We start from the raw sequence: 21,583 nt of genomic DNA on the forward strand, positions 1-21,583 counted from the left end.
TGATGAAACTTTATGGTGTGAAATTTGGTACCCTTGAGGTGTTTCTTCAGGTTTGGAAACAGATGATAGTCGGAGGAGCTAGATCTGGTGAATAAGGTGGGTGGTCAACCAGCTGGAAGCCCAGCTCTGCCAGTTTTGCAGTGGTCGCTTGTGCAGTGTGAGCGGAGGCGCTGTCTTGTAGGAACAAGATTCCTTTGGACAGCTTGCCGCACTTTTTGGCCTTCACAGCTGCCTTCAATTGGTCCAAATATTCAATGTAATACCTTGCATTGATGGTGGAACCCTTTTGAAGGTAGTCCACTAGAAGCACGCCCTCCTTATCCCAGAACACAGACGCAATCACTTTAGTGGCTGATTTTTGCACCCTGAACTTCTTTGGACGAGGAGAACCACTGTGCCTCCTTGTTTTCAGGGTCATACAAATAAATCCAGATCTCATCCATAGTGACCGGTCGATCCAGGAAGTTCTTATCAGTCCGTAAACACAAATGGACCGGGAAGCTTTCACTCACATGCTTTTCTGATCTGTTGTCAGACATTTGGGGACCCACTTTGCAGATCGCTTCCTCATGTCCAAATTTTCATGGATAATGACACAAACACGTTCACGGGAAATCCCCATGATGTCTGCTATTGCTTTAGCTGAAATTCGTGGATTCTCCAGAATGAGGTTGTGCACAGCATCGACGATCTCCGGAACAACAACCACTCTCTGTCGTCCAGGACGTTCCTCATCATTGGCGCTGAAGTGGTGATCTTCCTTACAGATGTCAGGAGAAGGATTGGACATGTTGAAATTCAACATGTCTGATCCTACTGGCGAGCGGTCACAGTTAGAGGTGTCTGTCAGCAGCTTATCTCAGGTGTCTTAAAGACTCAGTCACCAGGTTTTGTTATCGGAGAGCAGCAGGATGTAGGAGCAGAGACCCTGATTCTGATCACTTACTAGTCTGCTCATAGTAGTTTTGATAATATCAGGAGATTATAACTAGAGGAATAGTAAACCTGTGGACATGTTGTCCTCCATATTCATGAGCTCTGTGTAACCTCTCCCCCATCACTGATTGACAGATTCCTCCTAATGCACAGTGTACACAGAAAGTGGCCAATCGTTGGTGTGGGTGGGGTTATACACAAGTCAGCATTCAGAGAACTGGTAGTTACGCATCAGATAAAACAAGGATTTTATCAAAACTGAAGCAAGCAGCCCAGTAAATGACACATTGCTGGAATAAGGGTCTTGGCCCCTATATTATGCTGCTCAGATGGGGTAACAAAAACCTGGTGCCAGATTCCCTTTAAGCCATGGGAAGTAGCCTTGGGCATCATAAGATTGCACCTCTGATTCTAAAGCTTGCTACATATTGTAAAAGTGATATACATTTCGTATTCCAATCCTCTAAAAGGTAAAAAAAAATTCAATTGGCCGCTCATTATTCATTCAGAAAAACAAAATCTAAAAAACAAAAAAAAAACATCTGGTATGGCCACGTAAATAGAAGTCCGAAAAGTTAACATATCACATTATTTATCCACATAGTCAACATCATAAAAGGCAAAGTAATAAAAATAATGATGGCGCAAAAAAGTCAAAATTCTACAAACGTTTTTTTTTTTTTTTTTTGAAAGCTGTAAAGAAGGAACGTAAATAAATTTGTCATTGCTATAAAGTTTCTGACCTTCACAATACGGTCATTATTACCACGCAGTGAACAATATAGAAATGAAAACCCGAGCAACAAGGGCAGAGTTATGCTCTTTACTCCATCCAAATCCACAAATATGTTTTTCAGGACATTTCATGGTAAATTTGTGATAGTGTAAACTACAGCTTGTCTCACCATAAAAACAGGCCTTGGAAAATGCTGAGAACAGAGTGAGACGGTGTGACGGGGTATGCGGTAGAGCAGTGAGGGACGCCAGGCCAAGGAACAATCCAAAGGGCTTTATTGGAACCACAAAGATAAAGCACCAAACAAATATGAATCCTTAAAGTCTGCAAGGAGTCCACAACAAAACAAAAGATCCAGGGGCACCGCCTGGTATTCCGATGCCAGGGAAAATAGGGCAATAGTCCTTATAGGAGTTCCTTGAGTCCAAGAGGGTGAACAATAAAACACAATCCCACGTGGCAACTGATCTCCAGTCTGTGACAGTCCATACACAGGCTCTAGGATCCAGCTTCAGCTATAAATCCTAGTGCTTCTCCAGCCGAGATCCAACTAACTAACCTAACATGGGTCTCATTGTTCTTCTCTCCTGGGATCAGCCCCTAAGGTGGGCAGAAGAGTCCAACTCCGCCCGGACATTTGATGGCATTTGATACATGAATGGACTTTAGACTCCTGTCTCTGTTGTGTTTACCAAGTTGTAGATTGGAGAAGTCCCATGCTGAGAAGAACAAACAATCCCCCAGCAGAAGCAGAACAAAAGAGAGACAGACTATTACACCATGAGCACAGGCGGGGGAGGGACACGCTGTTACAACCCCTTCCCCCCTCAATTTGTGTATGGACTAATGACCTCAACAGGTCGCTTGTCAAGTGCACGTAAACATGGCAGACCTGACTCAGGGCTCCTCTTGCCTGGACAATTCGTCTGCATTTTGCTGTTGGCTGCCCCGTCTATATTGTATTGTAAAGTTATAGGGCTGCAGAGCCAGGCTCCATCGTAGTAAGCGTCCATTGTCCCCAGAGACTCTGTTCAGCCAGGTGAGGGGATTGTGATCAGTAACCACAGTGAATTCTTGTCCATACAGATACGGCCTTAGTTTCCTAAGGGCCCATACTACAGCCAGACATTCCTTCTCAACAGTTGCATAGGCCATTTCTCGGTCCAGCAGTTTCCTGCTGAGGTAGGCAATGGGGTGCTCCTCCCCGGCTGCATTCACCTGGCTGAGTACAGCTCTCAGTCCATAAGAAGAGGCATCCGTCTGCACAATGAATCTCCTCTTGTAGTCTGGAGCAGCCAGAACAGGGTCGCAGACCAAGGCGTCCTTCAGCCGGTTAAAAGCCTCATCACAGGCTGGAGTCCAGATCACCAGCCGGGGCATCGTTTTCTTCGTGAGGTCTGTAAGGGGCTTGGCCACACTGCTGAAATACAAATTTTTGGTAATAACTGGCAGTGCCCAAAAAAGCCATAACTTTTTTCTTGGTTTGGGGTACAGGCCAGTCTCTAATAGCCTGGATTTTGGCAGGTTCAGGACGTAACTTCCCTCCTCCTACTCTATGCCCTAGGTATTGGACTTCACCCATCCCCCATTGGCATTTATCAGGTCGAATAGTTAGGCCTGCTGCGAGAATCCGGTCAAGAACAACAGCTACTGGATTCAGATGTTCCTCCCATGTGTGGCTGAAGATGGCGATATCATCCATGTAGGCACAAGCGTAGTCGCCACATCCCCGGAGGATCTGGTCCACCATTCTATGAAAGGTTGCAGGGGCGTTTTTCATTCCGAAAGGCATGTTTAGAAATTCATACAGACCAAAGGGGGTTATAAAAGCGGACCGTTCTCTCCCTTGCTCCGTCAGGGGAATTTGCCAGTATCCCTTACTGAGATCCAAGGTGGTGACGTATCGTACCCAAGCTAGCCGGTCTGGAAGTTCATCAATGCGGGGCATTGGGTAAGCATCACTGATGGTATTGTCATTTAGTCGTCTGTAGTCCACACAAAATCGAGTACTCCCATCTTTCTTGGGTACTAACACAACAGGAGAGGCCCAAGGACTATGGGAGGCCTGAATCACCCCAAGCTGTAACATCTTTTCCAGCTCATGCTGCATGGTGTTTCTAACTGAGTCTGGTACCCGGTAGGGAGCCTGCTGTATGGGACGGATGCCCTGAGTGTCCACATGATGTTGGGTTACTGTGGTTCGACCTGGTCGGGATGAGAAAGCAGCCTGTCTCTGATGGAGCACTCCCAGCATTTCTTTTTCTGTAAGGAATCTAAGTGATCTCTCAGAGGAACCTGTTCCACAGTGGATGGGGCTCTGGCTGCTTCAACAAGATCAGTTAATGGGTCCTTATCCTCCTGACCATCTTCTGAAAACAGCAGACAGCTTGCTATCATAGGTAATGTTCGGTCACGGTACTCCTTACTCATATTTACATGGACAGTCCTTTGTCTTAGGGGTGCTTCACACATAGCGAGATCGCTACCGAAATCGCTGCTACGGCACGGTTTTGGTGACGCAACAGTGACCTCATTAGCGATCTCGCTGTGTGTGACACTGAGCAGCGATCTGGCCCCTGCTGCGAGATCGCTGCTCGTTACACACAGCCCTGGTTCGTTTTCTTCAAAGGCGCTCTCCCGCTGTGACACACAGATCGCTGTGTGTGACAGCGAGAGAGCGACGAAATGAAGCGAGCAGGGAGCAGGAGCCGGCATCTGTCAGCTGCGATAAGCTGTAACCAGGGTAAACATCGGGTAACCAAGGTGGTTACCCGATATTTACCTTAGTTACCAGCCTCCGCAGCTCTCACGCTGCCTGTGCTGCCGGCTCCGGCTCTCTGCACATGTAGCTGCAGTACACATCGGGTTAATTAACCCGATGTGTACTGTAGCTAAGAGAGCAAGGAGCCAGCGCTAAGCAGTGTGCGCGGCTCCCTGCTCTCTGCACATGTAGCTGCAGTACACATCGGGTTAATTAACCCGATGTGTACTGTAGCTAGGAGAGCAAGGAGCCAGCGCTAAGCAGTGTGCGCGGCTCCTGCTCTCTGCACATGTAGCTGCAGTACACATTGGGTTTATTAACCCGATGTGTACTGTAGCTAGGAGTGCAGGGAGCCAGCTCTAAGCAGTGTGCGTGGCTCCCTGCTCTCTGCACATGTAGCTGCAGTACACATCGGGTTAATTAACCCGATGTGTACTGTAGCTAGGAGAGCAAGGAGCCAGCGCTAAGCAGTGTGCGCGGCTCCCTGCTCTCTGCACATGTAGCTGCAGTACACATCGGGTTAATTAACCCGATGTGTACTGTAGCTAGGAGAGCAGGGAGCCAGCGCTCAGTGTGCGCGGCTCCCTGCTCTCTGCACATGTAGCGACGTTATGAACGCTGCTGCGTCGCTGTGTTTGACAGCTAAGCAGCGATCATAACAGCGACTTACCAGGTCGCTGTTACGTCACAGAAAATGGTGACGTAACAGCGACGTCGTTGTCGCTGTCGCTATGTGTGAAGCACCCCTTAGACCCTGATCATCTAGAGCAAGAAGGTAATTGGTGTCGTTTAGTTTTCTGAGAACGCGGAAGGGACCCTCCCATGTTGTCTGGAGTTTATTTTGCTGATGGGGAACAATCATTAAGACTTGTTGTCCTTCTACAAATTCTCGATAACGTGCTTTAAGGTCATACCATGTCTTCTGTCTGGTTTGAGCCATCCGCACATGATCCTGAGCAAAACTAGCAAGTTGAGCCAGGGTTTCCCGAAGCTTGAGGACATATGGAACAGCAGGGGTTCCTGTATCTTCAACTTGCCCCTCCCAATATTCCTTTAGTAGAGTTAAGGGTCCTCTGACCTTTCTTCCATAGAGTACCCTATTTTTCGGACCATAAGATGCACTTTTTTTCCCCCAAATGTTGGGGGAAAGTGGGGGGTGCGTCTTATGGTCTGAATGTGGCTGCGGGGAATGTGGGTGCTGCGGTGGAGCGGGTCATCGGGGGGCACGAGCAGGCTGTAGCAGCCTGCCGTGACCACGTGGACCCGCTCACTTACTATGCACGCCCATCCCCCGCCCATCATCCCTCAGCGCTGAAGCCGGCGCTGACAGGTGGGCGGGATGATGGGCGGGGGATAAACAGCCGGCTCGCATGATCACCCCTGGCAACTACGGCCTGGAGTGATCATGTGCGGCTGTATTCACTGCCCCCCGTGCATCATCATCAGCGCGGGGAGCAGTGAATCAGTGTACATTACTCACCGTTCCCCTGCAGCATCGCTCGTCCTCCCGTCTGTGTCAGCGGCAGCGCCGCTGATTGGAGCCGCCCCATTACCCTGCTGGATCGCGATCATCTCCTGTGTTTGTGCCGGCGGCTGAGTGGAGACTAGCGGCGCGCACAGCGATGACGTCATCGCTGTGCGCACGTGTCCACACGCAGCCGCCGGGACACTGGCACAGACACAGGAGATGATCGCGATCCAGCAGGGTAATGGGGACGGCTCCAATCAGCGGCGCTGCCGCTGACACAGACGGGAGGACGAGCGATGCTGCAGGGAGTGAGGTAAAGTGAGGTGAGTATGAACGTTTATTTTTTTTTATGTGCCACAGGATGCGGCCATACACCAGGATGGGGGCATATTATGAGCCGGATGGGGGCATATTATGAGCCAGATGGGGGCATATTATGAGCCAGATGGGGGCATATTATGAGCCAGATGGGGGCATATTATGAGCCAGATGGGGGCATATTATGAGCTAGATGGGGGTATATTATGAGCCAGATGGGGCCATATGCCATGATGGGTTATATAGCAGGATGCGGCCATATGGCAGGATTACGGTATATAGCAGGATGAGGGACATATACTGTATATACCAGGCAGGGAGGATCATTACCAGGATGCGGCACCTTAGTAGAGAATTTGGGGACATTACCCCCATAACAGTGTCAGCAGCAGATCCTCACCCCATGACAGTGTGTCATGACCACATTTTTTGCTTAAAATCTTATTTTCCTATTTTCCTCTTCTAAAACCAGGGTGCGTCTTATAGTCCGGTGCGTCTTATAGTCTGAAAAATACGGTAGTTCAAAGGGGGAAAACCCAGTGGACTCCTGGGGAACTTCCCGATAGGCAAACAGGAGATGGGGTAGGTACTTCTCCCAGTCAGAATCCCTGTCAGTGAAGGCCCTTAGCATATTTTTCAGTGTTTGATTAAACCGTTCACAAAGTCCATTGGTTTGAGGATGGTATGCTGTAGTTCGAATTGCTCGTACTCCACAGGTGCTCCACAGATACTGCACCAACTCTGACATGAACTGGGAGCCTTGGTCCGATAAGATTTCACTTGGGAATTCTACTCGGGTGAAAATGGTAACAAGGGCCTCGGCCACCTTGGCTGCAGAAATACTTGACAAGGCCACGGCTTCTGGATATCGGGTGGCGTAGTCCACAACAGTGAGAATGTACTACTTTCCAGATTTACTTGGTTTAACCTGAGGTCCAATGATATCGACAGCTACTCTTTGAAAGGCCTCTTCTATTATAGGGAGTGGTTGCAAGGGTGCCTTTGGGTGATCTCCGGGTCGCCCTCTACGCTGACATATGTCGCAAGTTCGGCAGAAATGCGCCACTGCTTGAGAAATTCCAGGCCAATAGAAAATTTGAGTCAATCGTCTCTCGGTGCGGGTTTTCCCTTGATGGCCAGCAGTAGGAATATCATGAGCAAGGTGTAATAGGGAAATTCTGTATTTCTGAGGAACAATCAGCTGTTTGCTATAATTCCAGGGCTTATCTAGGGAGTCAGCGTTGGTAACCCGATATAGAAGTCCATTTTCCCTGATAATTTTTTCCCCATTTTCTCCTAACTGCCCTACTTCAGCCCGAGCTCTAAAGCTAGCCAGGGTGGGCTCAGTCTCTACCTCTTGTCTGAACTGAACTTTATCCCAAGTGACATTCATATGACACCCACAAGAAGAATCACTCACCGGCTGTGACGGCAGTTCGGGTGGCCTCATTTCCATTGATGGGTTGAACACGTCCACATCTGCTGCTCTCTTAGCTTGACTTCTGGTTATCGCACCAACAAAGTGGTATTGAAGATTCCCCACATCATTCCCTAGAAGAATGTTTGAAGGAAGGCCGCTCATCACACCAATCATGCATTGTTTTTCTCCAAAGCCATAATCCAGGGTCACACTCGCTCTTGGAATGTATCTTTGAGTACCTCCAGCCAATTCAATGGCAATTCCTGGTCCCTTTTGCATTGCTTCTGGTTGAATTACTCAGGGATCTGCTATGGTAAGAAAAGCCCCAGTGTCACGAAAGCCAACAACTCTTTGGCCATCTAGCACGTCTCCTGTAGATGTTTATGCTGAAGATCAGAAGGGGCGGCTGTGGCTCGCACCCCATAGACTCCTGGTAGGGAAGTCAACATATCAGAGTCACTTGGCAAATCATCAGGGAGTGAATCCAGCTCTTCTCCTGTTGAGGGTGTCTGTAGATAATGGACAGGCAAAGGGGGTCTGTAACTGTTTTGCCTCCGAACACCTGGATAGTGAGCTTGCAGATGACCAGGCTGCCCACATCCATAACATCTACGTTCTATGAGTCTTTCTCCAGGTCGTACTCCCAAAGAAGAGGCAGGAGTAATAGGAGGCACATTCACACTGGGTCCGCTATATGTTCGTAGTCTAGTGGGACGGTGAACATTGGAGGCCAAAGGACAAGGGACCATTGGTGTTAAGGAGCTGGTAGTTTTTATTTTCACTGTCTAGTAGCCTTTTCCATTGAGGCTTGATGGTGAGAAGCTCATCAGCTAGAGCGGCAGCTTGTTCCACAGTTGACTGTTTTCTCTCACGTACCCATTCTCAGGGCACCTGGCATAGCATTGCTCTTTCAGGATGACCTGGAAGAAGGTCTCCCAAGTTAAGGCCCCCTCTCCCTCCAGCCAGCGATGACATACTTGTTTCAGTCTGTGGGCAAACATCTTGAAAGACACTTTCCCATCACAGGCTAATGTACGGAACTGAGTCCTATAAGTATCTGGGGTGACGGCATAATGTTCTAGAATGGTCTGTTTTATCTCCCCATACTCACAATTCCACAGAGGGTCTATAGCTCTATAGGCGTCGGCAGCTCCACCCTCCAAGAGGCCCACCAGGTGTCTAACTCGCTCTCTTTCTGGGACTTCCATTAATCTGCACTGATGCTCAAAGTCCTGGAAGAAGCCCTCAATGTCGCCTGCAGCTTCATTAAATGGCTTAAAGTCCTTGCGGGACACTCTGGAGAATTCCCTCATAGTTGGTGCTGTGGTTACAGTTTGTCTGGAGCCTCTAGCTGCTTCCACAGCAAACCTCCTCTCCAGCAATGCCCTCTCCTTAGCTCCGCGAATAGCCTCCCTCTTATCTTCTATGGTGGCCTCATCTCCAAGCAGTGCCATCTCCTCCTCATACCACACAACCCATTGACTTTCTTGGGTATTTACCTCCAGCTCCCGTCTTTCCTCCCCTTGCTGTGGAAATTGTTCCTCGGTGCCATCTTGCAGGCAAGCGTTTTCCAATGCCTCAATTAGTTGTTCCTTAGAGAGTCCTTTGTAACCGACTCCTAATTCACAGGCCTTTGTGTGTAGGCTCACCACAGTCCAGTTCCTGTATCCTGAGGTTCTGATTTCAGACGTTGATGGGCCGTTGTCCTCCATTTCTTCTGCTCTGATCCCGCCGCTGCCAACTAGTTTGTGACGGGGTATGCAACAGAGCAGTAAGGGACGCCAGGCCAAGGAATAATCCAAAGGGTACCACAAAGATAAAGCACCAAACATAAATATAAATCCTTAAAGTCTGCAAGCAGTCCACAACAAAACAAAAGATCCAGGGGCACTGCCTGGTATTCCGATGCCAGGGAAAATAGGGCAATGGTCCTTATAGGAGTTCCTTGAGTCCAACAGGGTGAACAATAAAACACAATCCCACGTGGCCACTGATCTCCAGTCTGTGACAGTCCATACACAGGCTCTAGGATCCAGCCTCAGCTATAGATCCTAGTGCTTCTCCAGCCGAGATCCAACTAACTAACCTAACATGGATCTCATTGTTCTTCTCTCCTGGAATCAGCCCCTAAGGTGGGCAGAAGAGTCCAACTCCACCCGGACATTTGATGGCATTTGATACATAAATGGACTTTAGACTCCTGTCTCTGTTCTGTTTACCAAGTTGTAGATTGGAGAAGTCCCATGCTGAGAAGAACAAACAATCCCCCACCAGTAGTACATACAGGACAGTCAAGGAGAGACAGACTATTACACCATGATCACAGGCGGGGGAGGGACACGCTGTTACAGACGGTTTGTGGAAAACTGCAGGAAAAACTAAACTGAAAAATGGAAAAGATGTTATGGAAGAAAAGGGTCAATAATCAGGCGTCATGTGTAATGTGACAACTTTGAGCATTAGCCCTGACGGCGCTGGAGTACAATGTTGGCCATGCTCAGGTGCTTGTAAGTAGTGATGAGCGGGCACGGTCATGCTCGGGTACTCGGTACTCGTAACTAGTGATGAGCGGGCACTACCATGCTCAGGTTCTCAGTACTCGTAACTAGTGATGAGTGAGCACTACCATGCTCGGGTGCTCAGTACTCGTACCTAGTGATGAGCAGCACTACCATGCTCAGGTGCTCAGTACTCGTACCTAGTGATGAGCGGCACTACCATGCTCGGGTGCTCAGTACTTGTAACTAGTGATGAGCGGGCACTACCATGCTCGGGTGCTCAGTACTCATAACTAGTGATGAGTGAGCACTACCATGCTCGGGTGCTCAGTACTCGTACCAAGTGATGAGCGAGCACTACCATGCTCGGGTGCTCAGTACTGGTAACTAGTGATGAGCGGGCACTACCATGCTCAGGTTCTCAGTACTCGTAACTAGTGATGAGCGGGCACTACCATGCTCAGGTGCTCAGTACTCGTAACTAGTGATGAGCGGCACTACCATGCTCAGGTGCTCAGTACTCGTAACTAGTGATGAGCGAGCACTACCATGCTCTGGTGCTCAGTACTCATAACTAGTGATGAGCGAGCACTACCATGCTCGGGTGATCTGTACTAGTAACTAGTGATGAGCAGGCACTACCATGCTCGGGTGCTCAGTACTCGTAACTAGTGATGAGCGGGCACTACCATGCTCGGGTGATCTGTACTAGTAACTAGTGATGAGCGGGCACTACCATGCTCGGGTGCTCAGTACTAGTAACTAGTGATGAGCGGGCACTACCACGCTCGGGTGCTCACTACTCGTAACTAGTGATGAGCGGGGCATGGTAGTGCCCCGCTCATCACTAGTTACGAGTACTGAGCACCTGAGCATGGTAGTGCCCGCTCATCACTAGTTACAAGTACTGAGCACCCGAGCATGGTAGTGCTCACTCATCACTAGTTACGAGTACTGAGCACCCGAGCATGGTAGTGCCCCCTCATCACTAGTTACTAGTACTGAGCACCCGAGCATGGTAGTGCTCACTCATCACTAGTTACGAGTACTGAGCACCCGAGCATGGTAGTGTCCGCTCATCACTATTTACGAGTACTGAGCACTTGAGCATGGCAGTGCTCGCTCATCACTAGTTACGAGTACTGAGCACCCGAGCATGGTAGTGCTCTCTCATCACTAGTTACGAGTACTGAGCACCCGAGCATGGTAGTGCCCGCTCATCACTAGTTACGAGTACTGAGCACCTGAGCATGGTAGTGCTCGCTCATCACTAGTTACCAGTACTGAGCACCCGAGCATGGTAGTGCCCGCTCATCACTAGTTTCCAGTACAGAGCACCCGAGCATGGTAGTGCACGGTCTTCACTAGTTCTGTGCATTGTTATATATAGTTGTATATCGTATTTGTATTGTTTTTTTTAACTTTGGCTTCAATGGGTAAAAGCACAATTCCAATAAAAACTGCAAATCTGGTTTTCATTGTGGCTTTCCCTTAGGACTTTAATGTGAGCAGCGCCGCAGTGTAGAGCACAGTAGCTCAGGATTCTGGAGACAGGTGTGAACACATCCTCATGGTGGGGATATGCAGGGCCATTCTTATACCGTCCCAGAGGTGAACACAGAACGGGTATTATAGTATCCTAATATCTATGGGCACTATTAGTGGTTGCCTCGCGCCCCTCCCTGCCAGGCAGCTCTGAGTAGTGGCAGCCAGCATTGATTATTTAGAGGGTTGTCGCTCCCACATTTACATTACAGGTCGGTGCATTGAGCTCCGCGCTCCCTCCTCGCCCCCCTCGCTGGTACAGCTGGGAAACTTGTAATGAACGACTCCGTGATTTAATAAAGCCCAATTATTGCTGCTGTTTATCTGCTCATTTGGAACATTTTGGGATTCAGCAAATTGCAGCGCTCCCGGCCTTTCCAATTTCAAGAGCTGCTAATATCCCCATCAGGCCTTGAATTAATAAAGCACAACACAAAAATCCTCTTTCTAAGGAGATTATCATTACACTGCGATCCTCCGCCGCTGCTCCTGCTCGCTGGGACTGGTATCATCACTGAGGCTGCTGAACATCGCGCCCCTCTCTGGGGCCACACTATCATTTTTGGAAGCTTTTTCTGCTGTACAGAAATAAATAGTCCGTCGTAAGCCACGTGGCTACAAATCATGCAATGCTGAGTGGCTACAGGGCGCAAGGGAATAGCCACCAATCCTACAGAGGCCAGGAGATTTAAAAAAAAAAAAATATATATATATATATATATATATATATATGTAAATAAAAAATACTAAAAAAAAAATAGTTTTTTAAAAAGATGTAAAACAGAAAATTAAAATGTGACGCACTCTCTTTTCCTCTATTAAAAATAAAGAAGTTAAAATCATAAACATATTTGGTATTGCCAGACCGAAAATATCTGATCTATCCAAACATGAAATTATTTAACCTTTAAGGTATGAAAAGTAAACAGGAAAAAATTATTAAATCACCGCTTTTCCCTAAATTTAAATCTCAATAAAAAGCTATAAAATGCTGTATAAAGACCAAATTGGTACCATTTAAATCCCACTATGAAAAAAACAACCCCTGACTGATCAATTGATGGAAAAATAAAAACATTAGGAGTTTCAGATATTGGCGACAAAAAACAAAACAAAACACAAATACAAAAAAATAATTTTTAACAAACTTTTTTCCATTACTTAAATTAAGAAAAAAATAATCTATACAAGTTTTGCCGTCATCTGCTGACCCTGGGAATCCCGTTTCCAGGTTATTTTAAAGCGCACCAATCACCAGGATTTTCCTATATAACCTAAAACCAGTGCTATACTGGTACTATCAGGCTGATTCTATACATACCAATAATAGTCAGCTCAGATGTATAGGTTTTGAAACACAAGAAAGTAAAGTTTGTAAAATCAGAAGCTTGTTGAGTGACAGCAGCTGATAGCTGGGAGGAGGGTATTCATAGTTATCCCTTCCCCCTGTTACTGATGCTAATTCTATTATGCAATCATTTTACTTTGTGACTAAAAGGACCTGTGCTGATGTGATACCCATGTGATCAAAAGGGGCGGGGCCTCAGCCAACAGAAAAATGTTGCTTCCTGGTATCAGCTATATTGGCTGAGGCCATTGCTCCTTCTGGTAACATGGGTATGACATCAGCACAGGTCCTTTTAGTGACAAAACGATTGTATAATAGAATTGACATAACTAACAAGGGGTGGAAATCACTATGAATCCCCAGCCCAGCTATCAGCTGATCGGCAGCTGCTGTCACTCAACAAGCTGCTAAGTTTACAAACTTTACTTTCTTCTCTTTCAAAACCTATATATCCTAGCTGACAGCTAAAGGTATGTATAGAATCAGCCTGGTAGTGCCAGTATAGCACTGGTTTTAGTTTATATAGGAAAATCCTGGTGATTTGGTGCGCTTTAAGCAATAAATACTGTAAAAAGAAATCCTCAATAAAGCAATGGTAGAATTACATTTTTCATCCCAATTCGATTTTTTTTTTCCCCCCCTCGTTTTCGATAAATTATAGGGTTAAATGGATGGTGTCATTAAAAAACCAACTCGTCCTGTAAAATTAACAAGCCCTTGTACGACTGTGCCTATGGAAAAGTAAAAAAGTGATGGCTCTTGGAAGAAGGTGAGGAGAAAACTGCAAACACAAGAACGGAAATTGTCTGCGGAGGCGAGGGGTTAATCTGAATGAGCCTTTACAATAGATCAGACATTCTATAGACTCTATCAGATCTATTGCAATTATTAACACAGGAAATTGTGTTTGGCTTAATATCATTTTAGATTTTTTATGTGCAAGAACAAATATCATATGGGTGTAAAAAATGCATATATGGAAGTTACGTAGACGACATTACGGGCTAAAAGTCGCCTGTTTCTGAATAGAGAATAGATGATTTTTCATCGACATAAATCACCTGCACACCTCCGAGTCTCGTAGTCGCATATGGACCTCCGTTTCCAGAATGGCCATGGTTCTCCTGACCCAAACTCAGCAGCCTCGTAATTGCTGAAGAGGCGGACAGTTCAGTGATTGTGGTCCGCACTGAAGCCGGCCTAAATGACCGAATGGAAATGATCAATTAAAGGGGTTGTTTACTACTGGACTGGACGGCCCTTTATTAATAGGGTACAGACAACAATAAAAAACCCTGTTATTCACCCGAATCAGCACCGATGTCAGCGCTGTCAGTATTTGTTGGTCACATTATTATAGATATAGACACCTGTATATTGTTTGTTACATTTTCAGCAAATATCTAGAATTATTTTAATATTCCACTTAGTAGTTTCATAGTTCTATCTATTTCTGCAGGTAATGGTGGTCTCCTTGTGGGGTCATCCCGACTGCATGATAACTAATTTGTCATAGAAATCTGCCAGACCAGGCACACTTGTTATTCAGGGGGCTAGGAAAGCTGTGTGATGACCTTTATTAGAGCAGTTGTGGCAGCCACATTTATCGTTCTCCATTTCTTTAAGTGATTGATATAACTCTAGCCATACTGTCCAGAGAGCCAACAGCCATTTCTTCCATCACCCATCTTTGTTAATGCTTGGCTTGATTGAGCCTATATATTTTCTCAATGGGCAGAAAGGAATAAGTCACTGCCAAGACACATCTAGCGGTTTATCACCTTCCAAGGAATAAAGGATTGGGCATGCTGAGATCCAACATGCCCAGTTTGTTGTCTGGGAACTAGTGATAAGTGAGCACTACCATGCTCGGGTGCTCAGTACTCGTAACTAGTGATGAGCGGGCACTACCATGCTCGGGTGCTCAGTACTCGTAACTAGTGATGAGCGGGCACTACCATGCTCAGGAACTCAGTAGTCGTAACTAGTGATGAGCGGGCACTATCATGCTCAGGTACTCAGTAGTCGTAACTAGTGATGAGCGAGCACTACCATGCTCAGGTGCTTAGTACTCGTAACTAGTGATGAGCGGGCACTACAATGCTCGGGTGCTCTGTACTCGTAATTAGTGATGAGCGAGCACTACAATGCTCGGGTGCTCTGTACTCGTAACTACTGATGAGCGGGCACTACCATGCTCGGGTGCTCAGTACTCGTAACCAGCAGTTGATACTTGGATGGGTGCGCTTTGAGTAGCTGGTATAATGGAAGTCAATGGAGAACTCAACCATTTTTCTGGAAGATCTTACTGAAAATGCTCAGGTTCCCCATTGACTTCCATTAATTTCGATATTTGAGTTGCACCCATCCAAACATCTGACTGCTCATTACAAGCACCTGAACATGGTAGTGCCCGCTCATCACTAGTAACAAGTACTGAGCACCCGAGCATGATAGTGCCCGCTCATCACTAGTAACAAGTACTGAGCACCCGAGCATGGTAGTGCCCGCTCATCACTAGTAACAAGTACTGAGCACCCGAGCATGGTGGTGCCCGCTCATCACTAGTTACTAGTACTGAGTACCCGAGCATGGTAGTGCCCGCTTATCACTAGTAACAAGTACTGAGCACCCGAGCATGGTAGTGCTCGCTCATCACTAGTTACCAGTACTGAGCACCCGAGCATGGTAGTGCCCGCTCATCACTAGTTACCAGTACTGAGCACCCGAGCATGATAGTGCCCGCTCATCACTAGTTACGAGTACTGAGCACCTGAGCATGGTAGTGCCCGCTCATCACTAGTTATGAGTACTGAGCACCTGAGCATGATAGTGCCCGCTCATCACTAGTTACGAGTACTGAGCACCTGAGCATGTTAGTGCCCGCTCATCACTAGTTACAAGTACTGAGCACCCGAGCATGGTAGTGCTCATTCATTAGTAGTTACGAGTACTGAGCACCCAAGCATGGTAGTGCCTGCTCATCACTAGTTACGAGTACAGAGCACCCAAGCATGGTAGTGCCCGCTGATCACTAGTTACGAGTACTGAGCACCTGAGCATGGTAGTGCCCACTCATCACTAGTTACAAGTACAGAGCACCCGAGCATGGTAGCGCCCGCTCATCACTATTTACCAGTACTGAGCACCCGAGCATGGTAGTGCCCGCTCATCACTAGTTACGAGTACTGAGCACCTGAGCATGGTAGTGCCCACTCATCACTAGTTACGAGTACAGAGCACCCGAGCATGGTAGTGCCCGCTCATCACTATTTACCAGTACTGAGCACCCGAGCATGGTAGTGCCCGCTCATCACTAGTTACGAGTACCCAGCACCTGAGCATGGTAGTGCCCGCTCATCACTAGTTACGACTACTGAGCACCCGAGCATGTGGTAGTGCCCGCTCATCACTAGTTACGAGTGCCCAGCACCTGAGCATGGTAGTGCTCGCTCATCACTAGTTACGAGTACCCAGCACCTGAGCATGGTAGTGCTCGCTCATCACTAGTTACGAGTACCCAGCACCTGAGCATGGTAGTGCTCGCTCATCACTAGTTACGAGTACAGAGCACCCGAGCATGGTAGTGCTCGCTCATCACTAGTTAAGAGTACCCAGCACCTGAGCATGGTAGTGCCGGTCATCACTAGTTACGAGTACCCAGCACCTGAGCATGGTAGTGCCCTCTCATCATTACTGGGGACTTCTTATACACGACTGATAAAGTTGCCTGCACACATCAGTGGGTTTGAGGGTCTTTTCATCTCGTGTGAACCCGTACATATAACGAGTAAATGGATGAAGGGAACCTTAGATTTACAGGTCATTTTGAATTTTATCGATTTATAAATTCTCTATTAATGAAAAATTAAAAAAGCATTAAAAGACTATTATACATGGAAATGTCTGTATATAATCATGTCTCTGTTCTTCTTTTCTTTTTTTATACAGATTTGCCAGAGATCCTGAGAGAGGTTTGGGGTGACAAGCTCCCGTGTCTGGCCTTAGTGCCTGTGGTAGAACTGTCTGTTTCAGAACATCTGCACCTGTCTATGTGGTTTAGCTCCTGATCCTGTGGCAAGGGGGAACCAAGTGTCCAGTGACCTTGTGATAAGTGTCCGCAGCGGCTGACTCCTCCGTGTGCCCCGGGTACGAAGCACTGAGAACATATGTGCCATCACTCCATTATTCTGGATTCAGATATTCTTCACAGCGCCGTCTATATTACTGTCTCATCGCGGTGTATAATATAACGCATACTGTCCTGCAAGGTCGGCCGGGAATTGGTGTGAACAATTTTCCTTGCTTCCTGGTACATTGGTTTGATAGGGACCCATCAAAAAGAGGTCATTTGGCTGTTGGGCTCACATAACACTGGCCATTTTTGTGTGCTAAGTATCCCAATTTTTATATGTTTTTCATAGCAGTAATGCATGTCTATATTCCCATATTCATTGTTCCAAATATCTTAGCACTACAGAGTGCAACTGTCTCCTTATTGTTACTATTTTGGGGTACGGCTTATATTTAAGCATTACTCTGAAAAAGCCAAAAATTCCTGCTAGGGCTTATATTTGCAGTAGTGCTCATTTTCAGGGAAACATGGTATCAGTTCAGGGTTGGGTGAGATATATGCAGTATGTATTTTATTACAGAATAGGCATGCAATTTGCTCATACTGAACATATACTTAGACTTGGGCAGGGCATAATACAGAATTGTGGAGTGAATCCTCCCATATGAGGCGCTGTGTACAATAGTGAGTATACAGTATGTCCACCCATATCCTGTCCACCGCCATTAACTTGAGAACGGCGGCAGCTATAGGCATAGAAGTGGTGTCTAGGTATAGTAAAGTATCCATGTGCTACGCAATGAAACCACCTATAGCGCCACCTGGTGGAAAACAATGGAGTTAGCATTTTTATCTCGAAAACGGAACGAGATAGAGAAAAAAAGTGAATTACAAAGTTGTAGGACATCATCAATTCAATACGAATCGACACCTTGCATACAGAAATGCTATGATTAGAACGTGTAAAACTCACAAGGCTGCGGACGTGAAGCGATACCTCATGGAGACCTTCCTACAAGTCATTGGGTATGGTGGCTGTGTGGAGTGGCCTCCACGCTCACCTGACCTGACTCCATTGGACTTCTTTCTGTGAGGTCACATCAAACAGCAGGTGTATGCGACCCCTCCACCAACATTGCAGGACCTACGACGACGTATCACAGATGCTTGTGTAAACGTGTCACCTACCATATTGCACAATGTGCAGCAAGATACAGTATGCTGTGCAGAGTCCAGATGTGCATTGCAGCTGACGGGGGCCACTCTGAGCATCAAAGTTAAATGAGCACCATATGAGTGACCAGCATTCAGTGTTTTGGGGGGGTCATGGGTTTCATATCATAGCATTTCTGTATGCAAGGTGTCGATTCATATTGAATTGATGATGCCCTGTAACTTTGTAATTCTTTTTTTTTCTCTACCTCGTTCCGTTTTCGAGATAAAAATGCTAACGCCGTTGTTTTCCACCACGTGGCGCTACAGGTGGTTTCACTACGTAGCGCATGTCTACTTTACTATACCTAGACACCACTTCTATGCCTATAGCTGCCGCCGTTCTCAAGTTAATGGCGGTGGACACGATATGGGTGGACACACTGTATAACCACATATATTCCAGCCTTCTGGTGTGCAGCATGTATATGGCTTCAGTAATGGGCCACTTGTGCTGGGATTTTTTACAGGAGCACTATGTGGAGGTGCTGTATGGTGACATCTCTAGGAAGACATCTCCGACATTAGCAGAACTTCAGATTTATCTGTGCACCAAATAAAATTAACTCAACAATTTGTCGTCTCTACTCTCACTTTATTTCTTAGAAAATGTGGATACGTAATTAACTGCAAGCTGTAATGTACATGTGACATTTATAATAGTTTGTACATTTTCCTATCCCAAATTATATTGTTTAATATTCTTGCCTGAAAGCTCATTTTTATATTGTATTTTATAATGAAATAATAAAATGAGGTTTTATACTACTTAGTTTGTGTCTCGTGAGAAATCACTTTCTATAGTAAATAAGTGATAGACGCGTACTACTTGAAATTAAAGGTAGAAGGCTCACTTGTATCTCATCTGTCTAAGCACGACAGGCGCAAGACGAGTGCTGAGCGGGAGGTTTACTTATTCTGTGCAATGACTGCATTTGGCCACATGAGGGCAACAGTGAGTAAAAGATGTCTATTATGCAGTATGAATGCAGTAAAGTGCAGGACCGCGCAGTGCACGGCAATTCAGGGCCTCGCAGTGCAGGATAGTACAGGGCCACGCAGTGCAGGGCAGTACAGGACCATGCATTGCAGGGCAATGCAGGGCAGTACAGGACGTCGCAGGGCAGTACAGGACGTCGCAGGGCAGTACAGGACCACACAGTGCAGTACAGGACCACACAGTGCAGGACAGTACAGGACCACGCAGGGCAGTACAGGACCGCACAGTGCAGGACAGTACAGGACCACGTAGGGTAATGCAATGCAGTGCAGTACAGGACCACGCAGGGCAATGCAATGCAATGCAGGGCAGTAGAGGACCACGCTGTGCACGGCAATGCAATGCAGTGTAGGGCAGTACAGGACCTCGCAGGGCAGTACAGGACCACGCAGTGTAGGACAGCACAGGATCACGCAGGGCAATGCAATGCAGTACAGGGCAGTACAGAACTGCGCAGTGCAGGGCAGTACAGGTACAGGCAGTACAAGGATGCGCATTCCAGGGCAGTACAGGGCTGCGCATTCCAGGGCAGTACAGGACTGGGCAATACAGGGATGTGCAGGGCAGTACAGGAATGCGCAGGTCAGTACAGGGCCATATAGGGTCACGCAGGGCTGTATAGGGCCAGGCAGTACAGGGATGCACAGTGCAAGGCAGTACAGGGTTGTGCAGTGCAGTACAGGGCTGTGTAGTACAGGAGAGTACAGGGATGCACAGTGCAAGGCAGGGCAGGGCTGCAAATTTCAGGGCAGTACACAGCTGCACAGTGCAGGGTCGCGCACCATATCATCTCCGGTATTAGTAGTGCCCTAAAAGCTTTGCATCGCACTAGTTTAGCTCTATATGGCATCATTCAGATGTCTGTTTTTCACTTGTACAACACATTCCTCTTATAGTCTATGGTGCTGTTCACATGTCTGTATTTTTTGTGAACTATGTGGCTGCAAAAAAAAATGGAGGCATTCGTTTTTGAGTCCTAGATCAAACTCCCCAGTGTAAGTCTATGGGTGGGGAAAAAACTGGTCCGCCAATGGCATGGCTCCCATGTGCTGTCCAAGTACTGTTTGCTAGGAGAGGCTCGGAAACCTCCACCGGTTGTTTATTTTTGTTTGCTTTTTTTAGTATTACAAGACAAACCGATGAAATACTGCACTGGTAGAAATCTAAAATACAGTAGATCTCACTTTCTTCAGAAGGGACATCTGATAATAAGTTGTTGCCTGTGTAAACTCCTTAGATAGAATTAATAGGAATTCACATATTGTCACTGCGCAGAGACATTCTGCTGCAGGTTTTCCTGAGGGAGGAGCTAGAGGAAGACACAGACATTCTGCTGCAAGTTCTCCTGAGGGAGGAGCTAGAGGAAGACAGACATTCTGCTGCAAGTTCTCCTGAGGGAGGAGCTAGAGGAAGACACAGAAATTCTGCTGCAAGTTCTCCTGAGGGAGGAGCTAGAGGAAGACACAGACATTCTGCTGCAGGTTTTCATGAGGGAGGAGCTAGAGGAAGACACAGACATTCTGCTGCAAGTTCTCCTGAGGAAGGAGCTAGAGGAAGACACAGAAATTCTGCTGCAAGTTCTCCTGAGGAAGGAGCTAGAGGAAGACATGGACATACTGCTGCAAGTTCTCCTGAAACGACAGTTACATTTCTCCGTAGAACTTTATGAGCACCAACTGTCATCTGTCTCAGTAATGGTAAAGTCTTTATTCCCTGAGGACAGATTTTATCCATGAAATTAGACTATTGAAAGTGAAAGATCAGCCAAGGACTATACAGATTTCTCTGATAAGATGTATTATAAAGTTTCTTATCCTCACATGTACTACTGATTTATGAATAAATTATAATGCTAGTTGCTCTAATGTTATAGCTAAGGAGGGACCCCACCCTTGAAGAGATGACTCACGGTGATAACATCAGTAACAAGCCGCACACTGATTGTAGCCTTGGGGATCCTTGGCTCGGAGAAACACTGATGTTGATCTTTTGAGATCATCCGCTTCCACTTCTGGATTGTTACGCTACAAACACCGCTGCCGTATCTTTGTTTTCATCATTTCTGATCAATGATGGTTTTCAGAGCAGTACAGCAGGGGTGGGCAATTAATTTACCCTAGGGTCCGCATGAGAGACCGTAACTGGTGTGGAGCCGAACCAATGGACTGAAATTATGGTCAATATTAATTTATAATTATTTTATATTAATATTGAGCAGAATTAAGTATGCTGACCTCCCACTATATCCAGTGTGAGCCTCCACATA

The 21,583-nt window shown here is 46.8% G+C and overlaps 1 protein-coding gene across 1 annotated transcript in view; it reads left to right on the forward strand.

Annotated features, from left to right (window-relative positions):
* DPH6 (diphthamine biosynthesis 6) overlaps positions 1–17,847 on the forward strand; it is a 140,291-nt gene extending 122,444 nt beyond the window's left edge. The window contains exon 15 of the mRNA XM_075329966.1: positions 16,982–17,847. Within this exon, the coding sequence (XP_075186081.1) occupies positions 16,982–17,100 (119 nt within the window). The 3' untranslated portion in view covers positions 17,101–17,847. The remainder of the gene's footprint in view (positions 1–16,981) is intronic.
* Positions 17,848–21,583: the final 3,736 nt, after the last annotated feature.

Source organism: Anomaloglossus baeobatrachus, chromosome 12, assembly GCF_048569485.1.
Source record: "Anomaloglossus baeobatrachus isolate aAnoBae1 chromosome 12, aAnoBae1.hap1, whole genome shotgun sequence".
Taxonomy (NCBI): Eukaryota; Metazoa; Chordata; class Amphibia; order Anura; family Aromobatidae; genus Anomaloglossus; species Anomaloglossus baeobatrachus.